At 43.2% G+C, this 10099-nt stretch overlaps 1 protein-coding gene across 1 annotated transcript; it reads right to left on the bottom strand.

Annotated features, from left to right (window-relative positions):
- Positions 1–3119: 3119 nt before the first annotated feature.
- Positions 3120–7295, bottom strand: LOC123044532 (secretory carrier-associated membrane protein 1). Its single transcript, XM_044467294.1, has 13 exons — positions 7035–7295; positions 6674–6739; positions 6466–6570; positions 6285–6347; positions 5969–6002; positions 5373–5495; positions 4766–4828; positions 4581–4674; positions 4415–4460; positions 4233–4300; positions 3775–3823; positions 3571–3636; positions 3120–3491 (listed from the first exon to the last, which is right to left on the bottom strand). Exons 1-13 carry the CDS (start codon positions 7278–7280, stop codon positions 3405–3407), a joined length of 1110 nt encoding a protein of 369 aa, XP_044323229.1. The 5' UTR covers positions 7281–7295; the 3' UTR covers positions 3120–3404.
- Positions 7296–10099: the final 2804 nt, after the last annotated feature.

The raw sequence follows: 10099 nt of genomic DNA, 5'->3' as shown, positions 1-10099 counted from the left end.
AGGATTCCTCCTACTTGGGGCGCCCAAGGTATCTCCCCTCCCCCTCCCACCTATATATACATGGGGAGGGGTGCCTAAAACACACACCAACAATTGTTAGCCGTGTGCGGCGCCCCCTCCACAGTTTACGCCTCTGGTCATATCTTCGTAGTGCTTAGGCGAAGCCCAGCGTGGATCACTTCACCACCACCGTCACCACTCCGTCGTGCTGACGGAACTCTCCCTCGACACTTTGCTGGATCAAGAGTTTGAGGGATGTCATCGAGTTGAACGTGTGCAGAACTCAGAGGTGACGTACGTTCGGTGCTTGATCGTCGGAACAAGAAGAAGTTCGCATCAACTGCGTTGTGAAAAGCTTCCGCTTTTAGTCTACGAGAGTACATGGACACACTCTCCCCCTCTTGTTGCTACATCTCTTAGATAGATCTTGCGTGAGCGTAGGAAATTTTTTGAAATTGCATGCTACGTTTCCCAACAGATCGTTACCATCACCGAGTTGCAGCGGAAGAAGAACGTGTCGGTGTAGATCGTACTTGGAGTCCCCCGAACCATCGATGAACGATCCCGTGAGCTTCCTACAAAAAGTCACTCGAACTGAAGACCGATAGCACGACCTCTCTACTTGGTTGCAAGCATGCAGCCTTCATGTTCCGGCAGCACTTCGTGATCCAGAGCTAATCGTCACCGGAGAATTAGAGGGAAGAGATTAGAACCACACTGCTTCTGATTATGAGGATTAGAGGATTTGTGTAGCTCTAATTAGATCAACTAGGGTCAATTAGAACTAGAACTAGAGGAGCTAGAGGAGGCTCCAAACTTGTGTGTTCCAATAGAGCAAAACCCCTAGTATATATAGGTTTGAGGGGAGAGGAGGGGCTGCCACCAAGGAGAGAAAGTCGCTCCTTGGGGCGCCGTCCAAGAGGGGGAGGAGGAATCCTCCCCCTAGTCCAATTCGGCCTCCCCTCCTAGGAAAGGGGGTGCCACCTCCACTTGGGCCTTGGTGGCCCAAGTTGCCCTCCACCACTTGGCCTTTTAAGACTCTTTGATTCTAAAGTAAATACAAAAGTGTTCTAAATATTTTCATACCCTTTTATATATCATTTAACAACCCCGGAAACATTTTCCACCTATATGTACTTATTGGTAATACCCGGTATTACCTGATACTCCCCGAAACCCTTCCGGTGACCTCGAACACTTCCGGATTCTCTCTAAACTATTTCGAATATTAATAAAACAATTCCACAAATATATTCTCATCACTCATGTCCTACTAACACTTAGCAGATCATGATTTTCTTAAGCTTGTGATCCCGTAGGTTCGGTAACTCATAGACATGAACAAAACCGCTCGTTCAATTACCGACAGCGGAACCGTGGACGCCCATATCGATCACTATGAGCACACAAATGATATTCAAATGAACCTTCGGTTATCATGTGATGTTCCCTTTGCTTCGATATACTTCACAAAACTCGGGATGCATCAGTATCCTCCTGAGTCATCACATGCTCACTATGTTGTTATCCTCGTTGCCAGCTTTGTTCTTATTTCTCGTTATTGTGTTCCGGCATCCCCGTGACGAAGTCACCTGTGTCTGGCAAGATGATGATGGATGCCATCACACCGAGAGGGACCTAAGAATATCTCTCCATCGTTGGAGGAGCAAATCCATTCTCGAGCTATCTAGTTCCTTGTCAAACTTTCCGATGAACATGTAAGTTGTCGTTATGATCACCGTGTTATATGTGACGTTTGAGCAACCCCAAAGTCCACCGTACTGTAAGAAGTGACTACGATATTCTCATGGTATAAGGAGCAAAATCACATGTCAAAACTCTGTGTTATTACAATTGATTATAGACGATATTATCTCAATTCATAACAAACAAGTTTGGGACGATTCAATATGATCATTCTTCCAATGTCATAATCTCAATGTTGTCTTAGGACTATCGTTATATTTAACAATATCCTAAGATCTGGAAAACATAGATCACCAACAACACTTGAGCTGGTCTTAGAGGCGAGACTAGAAACCTTTATTTTATATGTTTATCATCTCACACATGCATATGAGTTTTCCATTGAATTGCATATTCCAGGATCATAGCAGTTATAACATGAAATATAAACATTTAGTTATGAATAAGGAAATATAATAACACAATATTATTGCCTCTAGGGCATATTTCAACAAAAAAATCATATTCTGGGGTCATTTATGCAAATCTTCCAAACACCTGTTTTTTGGTGTCCAAATGTGTACTCTTTGTAACCAGCTTGTTTAATAAACATTTGATCTTCCTATTTCAATGAATAAGGCGTGCACGCATCCCACAATACAACCTTGGTAATAAATTAGACAAATAGTATACAGTTTTGTGAAAACTTCTTTCAAATATGATTTCAACGGTATATTTGTTGTCACATATAACCCACATTTGGGTGGTCTAATTCATGATCAACGCTCAATTTCAAAATGCGTACACCCATATGTAGCAACGGTCATTCAGTTCGTAGGATTTTTAAATACGATTTATGACATTTGTTTTGTAGGGAATTCCACAATGTAGTATATACATATTGTTTTTTTAAGTCAAACTTTACCAACTTTGACCAAGTTTATAGAGAAAACTGTCTAGATCTACACTACCAAACATGTACATTATGGAAATGTAACTCATGATGTATCCAATATTGTGCATTTGGTATTTTAGATGTACCTATTTTTCTTTACAAATATGATCAAAGTTTGTAATCTTTGACTTTTAAAAATAGGATCTGCACAAGGTTACTGAAATAGGATCTAAACAAGTAAGAGCACTTGCCATTCGTTGGTTATTTAGAAACATCCCAAAATAAGTTCAAAAAAAAACATCCCAAAAATTAGTAGATGTTGCCAAAGGGAGCGGGGGTACCATACGCAAAAAGGAAGCGACTCATAGAATGGCAGAGGCAAATAGAGTGATTCCTTAGGAATGCGTCCAGACCCGATTCTTTACCCAATATTCTTACCATTAGGTGAGACCACATGGAAAATTCCTACAGTTGGAAAATCCTTTGTTTTTTTCTTTAAACCGAATGATATATTGGTAAAGCTGCAACAAATAGGCCAGATCGCAAGGGTACCATTGATATAGTCGCAACGGTACCTTGTTAATACCTACTCTCTCAGGACACAGCGTTTATATTCAGGACGGATCATAATCTGTAAAAACTGCACATTCTCTATATCGGTGAGAAAAGTGGACAAGTCCTACGATGTCACTTCATCACAGCAGTATCCTATGCCAACTTAAGATTATAGTCAGAGCCAAGGCAAACATATACTTTTGTTTATGGTGCCATCTAATCCATGGAATTAATCTTGAGACCTATCATCATCTGAGATATGTGGCAATCAAAATGCCGCTCTCATAGCGCCCCTTGTCGCATCGCGCTTCATCTCTGCCGCCTTTCCACTTCCTCGGAAGTACATGTACACTTGCTGCACGCATGTAATGCCACATTTCACTTTTCAATATAGTATGTTGTAAAACAGAACAGTTGATCATCGGAATGCTGACCTGGATAACCCAGATGCTCAGCAATGACTCCAGGGCAAATAATCCAAAACCAATGAAGTAGAAGATCTGCACAACAATTGCATCAATTACTTGGCCAGACAAAGAACTCCTTGGCATCAGGAATCTGACTAATACACTGGTGATTCACCATGTCTATATGATAGACATCATGTTAGCTGGCTAACCATAGGTTCATGTACTTACCCCAACTAGAGCATTCACGCTGATAAGATCAATCGCCGGTAAAATTCCTCTACACAAGCAGAAAAATATAATTCAGTCCAAGGTGAAGTTCCAAACATATATCCAAGGAATATTTTGGGATGCCATATTTTAAAGTGAAGCATTTAATTTCGTATGGAAGGATGAATAGAAGCAATATAATTCTAAGGATAAATAGAGTTCAGTAACTCAATTAAGATGGGTCTAACTATGGGTATACAAAATCAGGCAATAACTGTGCGCCCGAGCCGACTTCTATGATGCTCATCTACAGATTGAAATATGCTAGAATTAAAATGCACAAAAACATGCAATTCATGCAACTGTCTTGCCGATACCATCTTAACAAAAACCATTTGTATTGAATTCAAGTACTATACAGGTCACTGGTTCCAGTCTTGTAATGTCATTGCCTAAATATAAGCAAACAAGAGACTTACGCCAAAGACTTGCCCTCAAAGACAGCAGGAGGAGCCACGGCAGCAAATACGACGAAAACGATGTGAAACTGCAAAAACAGAACGTTCAAGTACTGTATTTTTGTAGGTTTTGAATTATCAACACATTAAACATTATGCAGATGAACCAAGGCATTCTTGAGTAATATACTCGTATAACTAACCAAGTAGAGCAAGAAAAACAATCCAAACTTCAACGCACTGTCAGTCCTGTAACACAAGTTGCATGAAACATTTATTTATACATATGCAAAATCCAGGACAGAGAAAGAAAATCCAGGAGAAATGAGGAGATGTACAAAAAAATACAGTAAGCTTTTAAATATATACCTCATAGCATTATAAAGAGGGCGATACCATAACACATATGCACCAGGAACCCCAGAGATGAAGTAGATTATTGCTAGCAACCAGATTTTCACACCTGGACATGGATAAACCATTTGTTATTCAAGCATTAAATAATTCCTTAGATGCATACGCCATAGGGAACAGCAAAAGGGGTTGAGTATTACCTTCCCCCTTGATCCAGGCTGAAGTAACTGCTATGACATTCCAGAAGAGACAGAAAACTAAACCTATTCAATGCCAGAGAAAGCTTTCTTAGTTTTGCTGATATGCAAAGAAGGAGGGTTTATTCTTATATTACCATCCAGTGCTACCTCTGAACAAATATTTGAATTGGAATGTATAGTTTAGCACATCATAAAACTTGAAAATAAAATGCAGACTTCTAAAACCATTAAGGCATTCTCAAAATCTTTTAACAGATCAAATTAACGTACATCCTAATCTTGATAAATGCAGGCATGTTGAAATATAGACATTAATGACATTAATAATTTCCTCTGCCAATTTATTTGACTATGCTGTGGCTGTCAGCTGAAGAAATGTATGTGACATCATTTTGGCGACAAGATGTGAAGTTTGAACAAAATTATTTGCCAATATTAACTTTAGCACATATCCCACAGAAAAAAGCTTTTAACATTTGGTTTTTGAAATACAAATAACATCCCCTAAGGTATGGAGAAAATGTTTGGCCACCAACCCATTTTAAAGACAAGAAGAAATTTCATAAACAAACTTCAGGAATATTTCAAGAATTGAAAGGAAGCGTACCAAGAAATGACGCAAATGCGAAGTATTGCATTCTTTGAAGATGAGTCGGTATCTCATTGGCAATGTCATGGTGGATAAGTGGCAGAAAAGGAGGCCAGTTTTTTTCCTCGATGACAATACCAGCTATAAAATAATATCAAAGAGAATAAGGGATCAGAAGTTTAGCTACTCGTGAACAACATAATTAATGAAATTTCTGTTGAAAACAATAAGTGACAATACAATCTTTGAATGGATTCTTCATTGAGAAAAATAATAAATTACAAGATGTACAACTTGATGATGCTCAGTAGTTATACTTGTTGTATATTAAAGTGTCATTGCCTGTTACAATTTCGATTTTGAACATAATTATCATATATATAGCTTTGTTTGCAGAGGAGAAAGTGCGAAATAGAAACAAAAGGTACAAATTTAAACCTTGGCTATAGCAAGATTCTGAACTTCCGGTGCTTAGCAGATACTTGTTTAGTTGTTTTACAAGTCCATTACTGTATTATTCTTTCATTTTGCCCAGAGAAAATAGGAAAAGAATTATGACGAATTGCTTCTAATGTATCATCTATGGAAGACAGAAAGAAAAGACAAACACTAACCTCGTGCTGCAGCTTCCTCCCTTCTTTTCAATTCCTAGTAAATATAATTAATATGGGGGAATCAGAACCTGATAAAACTTTTGGCTCAGATCGATTATGTAAATAGTGCCAGGAATACACTGTGCACTAAAAAAAGCTGAATTTGAAAGATAGTCATCAACCCAAGATGATCCTAAATAAACTTCATGAGATTAGTTCACACTGAAGACTGCTATTAACATCAACTAACATAAGCCCCAAATAACTCTGTTAATGAGTTATCGTAATAGAATAGCCAAATTAAAGAGTAGTATAACTGTGTAAATATGCATTCCACCTTCTCCCTCTTATTCAACTCTGCTTCCCTCGCTTGCAGCTCCTTTTCTCTTTTCTTCAGGTCCTGGAGCATTCAGAAAGCACACATTAATTGAAAGCCCTGGGTATCATTTTCCTTCTAGCTGTAGTTCTTATAGGTGCATTTTGCAACTGCAAAGACTAAGCTGCACAACCACACATACCTTTGACGACTCAAGAGGGATATCCACTGTGGCACTGAAATCTGCAGGTTCCGGGGGAAGGGGCGAAAGCCGCGAATTCGAGGAGGGGGCAACGTTTCTGGGATTCTACATTACAGTTAAAATCAATGAACGACAGTGGTGAGCAGCCAGCACTCAAGGGCAAATTTAACCCCAAATGTAACGGTGAGCAGAACCCCGAAGGGCATACCGGCATGTAAAACGCGCCGCCGCCACCATAGTTGGACTGCCCGCCAGCTTTGCCTCGCGTTTGTTCCTGCCAAGAGACCACCCACAAATTTCAGTTAGGAGGGCATACAGGAGGGTTTTGGCACCAATGCCTCATCGGCCAGTGCGAATCCCCCAGAACTAAAAGCGTCGGTGATGGCGAGATTGGACGAAGAGGAGAAAAGATTAGATGAGATCTGCCTCTAGTCAGATCCGAACGCAAACGAACGCCTAGCCGCGCCCACGGCGACGAGAAGGAAGCTTAGATCCGCTGCATCGGGGGCAATGGCGGAATGGGATAAAGAGAGAGATGGCCTAGCGTGGGTAGGGGATTGGCCCCTTACCGAGAAAGGGTTCACGTCCTCCTCCTCCTCGAAAGGGTTGCCGCCATCGTAGCGCCCCGCCATGTCCCTCCCACACGCCTCGGCGCGCTTGCTTGCACCACCGACAATGGCGATTGGGGAAGGAGGAGACGATGAGTCCCCGCAGACAGATGGATACAGGAGCGCACGCACGGTTGCACTTGCACCGCCCCCCACCAGTCGGGCCAGATATGTGTGACGGCGACGACTTTGCGACTTGAGCCGCATACGCCGGGCACTGCTCGCGGGCCAAACTTCTCTATAAATCCCATCCAAACCAAACAGAAGGGACTTATAGGGACTTAAAGTGGGCATTTGATATTTAGGGCCTGTTCGGAGACCCGCCGCTCCACGAGGCTGCTCCCGGAGCGGGCGGAGTTTCAGTTAGAAATCGTGGAGCGCGCATGTAGGTACTTCGCAGATTCCGAAATTTCAGGGAGCAGGTGGATATCCGAACAGGCCCTTATGAAATAAGACTCTCAATGAGGGACTTATAGGGACTTATAGTTGTAATATGGTCTTACAGGGACTTATAAGTCTCATGAACCAAACAGGTAGGGACTTTTTAGGGACTTGAGACTTATAAGTTGGGACTAAAAAAATCCTAAGACTTATAAACCAAACAGTCTAGCTCCCATTTTGATTAGATTTAGTTTAACTTAACTGGATACTGAAAATATGAGACGTTTAAATATAGGGAAAAGATTCCATCAACCAGCAGATTACAACGTACCGTCCATCGCGTTAGAGCATATCCAATACAAGATGTAGATGAAAAATACCTGACTTCTGCATTTCCGAGGGCCAAAACACCTCTCCAGCATATGTAACTTTTTACATCTACATTATCTGGGTTTCTTTTAACAGATGGTGTAAATGCCAAAAAAAAAATATATGGTGTAGATGCAAAAAAAATACATCTCCGTCTCCCATAGATGTAAACTACAACACCTCGCGGTGCAAATTTACATCTCCACCTACAGGAGATGTAAAAACGCGGCAGCCCGCCAACTGCCCAACTGTCATTCCTTTTCCTTCCGCGCGACCAGCCGCCACCGGCCCGACTCCGCACCAAATCGACGCCGACGCCCCTCGCCCGACGGACACCGGGACCGCCGCGACTCCCTCCTCCCCCGCGTCCCCCGCCGCCTGCCTCGCAGGCCCGCCGCCCAGGAGCCGCTGAATCGAAGCTTCTCCGGCGGCTGCGGTTGGCCTGAACGCCTTCCTCGGTGAGGTCTACGGGCTTCATCCAAGCCTAGACCCCCCGCCGGAGTTAGTGGAGGCACGCCACTCCGCCTGCCCGATGGCCGCGAGGCTCAGCCGTTTTTTCCGGCCGTGCGAAGCCGCCCGCTTGCCGCGCGGAGCTCCCATCAACGTGCGGCCATCTCTTCTATCGTGCAGACGCCGCCGCCCGCACCTGCCGCCGCCGACGGCTAACCAACCCGCAGCCGACTGATTTCGTCCACCCCACAAGCAAGGTGTTTGACGAAATTCCTGTCGTGGTTTTGTCACAGCAGATGTCCTCGTGAAAGGACTTAGCCGTGAGACCATCGCCGGTAAGTGATTGCTTGAACGGGGTTAATCAGAATCGAGAGACAAGGGTTTACCCAGGTTCGCCCCCTCACGGCGAAGGTAAAAGCCTATTCCTGCTTGATTGATATTGATGATGATGATCTCGATTACAAGGGTGCGTATTAGCTAACCTAGTACTCGAGATATTGTAACTTGGCCCCCTCTGCCTCAGGGGCTCCCCTTTATATATAGGTGGAGGCCCTGGGCTTACAATAGAGTCCGGGTCGTATTGCGATCCGTAACCCAGTATGTTTCCTACTTGTATTGTCTTCCAAGTAAGGAAACTCTAGGTGGCGACTTGCACTTCTGGGCCTGAAGCTGTCGTCTTCAAGTGTTGGGCCCCGAGTCGGCCCACTCTATGAATCGTCCCGAAGGTCTTGAGATATTGGATGTCTTGGCCCATCTTGAGTCTTGATTGTAAGTCACCACTTGAATGACCCGGCTCGTCATGGCGGGTCATATCATGGGGTTATATCCCCAACAATTCCCGAAGGTAAAAAATGATGAAACTTGATGTTTTTTGTTGGGGATGGAAAGTAGTTTGATGGTGATTTTCCGCATTGTAGATGAGCTCGTGTGACTCCTCTTTCGTGGACGATTCCTTGTCGGATGAGGAATTTGATTTAAACGAAGAAGAGGACATTGCAATGCTAGTGGCAATGCACAAGGGGAAGAGGCCAAAGCACGGTGGTTCCATGTATAGTCGTGCGTTCATTCAAAGAGAACGGGTTAATGCGCAACTACTTCGGTTCACCACCCGTTTTTTCGGAGAGGTACTTTCAACGCCGGTTCAGAATTTCCAAAGACTTGTTCATCCACATTTGCAATTCTGTGAAGCAACATGATCAATCCTTCGAGTAGAGGAGGAATTGTGCAGGGTTGCTTGGACATAGCACAAAACAGAAGGTCACTGCCGCATTGCGCATGATAGCCTATGGTGTTCCTGCAGACTACATTGATGACAACTTGGCGATGGCAAAGAGCACTTCTATCTTCTATGTCAAACAATTTGCAAAGGCTATTGTAGGAGTGTTTGGTGCAGAGTACTTGGGAGCTCACAATGCTTAGGACACTCAGAGGCTGTTGGAGATGAATAAAGCTCGTGGGTTTCCAAGTATGCTAGGGTTCGTCGATTGCATGCATTGAAGGTGGAAAAATTGCCCAAGAGCATGGCATGGACAGTTCAAGGGTCGTGGGAAGGATGACATTATCATTCTTGAGGCTGTTGCCGATCAAGAAACATGGATTTGACATTCATATTTTGGGATTCCTGGATCTTGTAGTGACATTAACGTGCTCGACTGGTCACTCTTTTTGCCAAATTAGCAAATGGAGAAGAACCACTGGTGACCTTCGAAGAAAATGGCCGCACATATAACTATCGGTACTATCTTGCGGATGGCACCTACCCTAGGTGGAGTACTTTTGTCAAGCCAATTGCAAAACCCCAAGGCAAGAAAGAACTCATCTTTCAC

This window comes from Triticum aestivum, chromosome 2B (genome assembly GCF_018294505.1).
Source record: "Triticum aestivum cultivar Chinese Spring chromosome 2B, IWGSC CS RefSeq v2.1, whole genome shotgun sequence".
Lineage (NCBI taxonomy): Eukaryota > Viridiplantae > Streptophyta > Magnoliopsida > Poales > Poaceae > Triticum > Triticum aestivum.
Note: the sequence above shows the minus strand (reverse complement) of the source record. Positions and strands in the feature narration are given on the sequence as shown.

Excerpts from the sequence above, each read along its gene's own strand:
- LOC123044532 (XM_044467294.1), bottom strand. The coding sequence starts at position 7,280 with ATGCGGCTCAAGTCGCAAAGTCGTCGCCGTCACACATATCTGGCCCGA. Across the intron at positions 4,461-4,580 it reads CCTCTTTATAATGCTATGAG|GACTGACAGTGCGTTGAAGT; the intron begins GTATATATTTAA and ends CTTGTGTTACAG. Across the intron at positions 3,492-3,570 it reads TGAGCATCTGGGTTATCCAG|CAAGTGTACATGTACTTCCG; the intron begins GTCAGCATTCCG and ends ACATGCGTGCAG.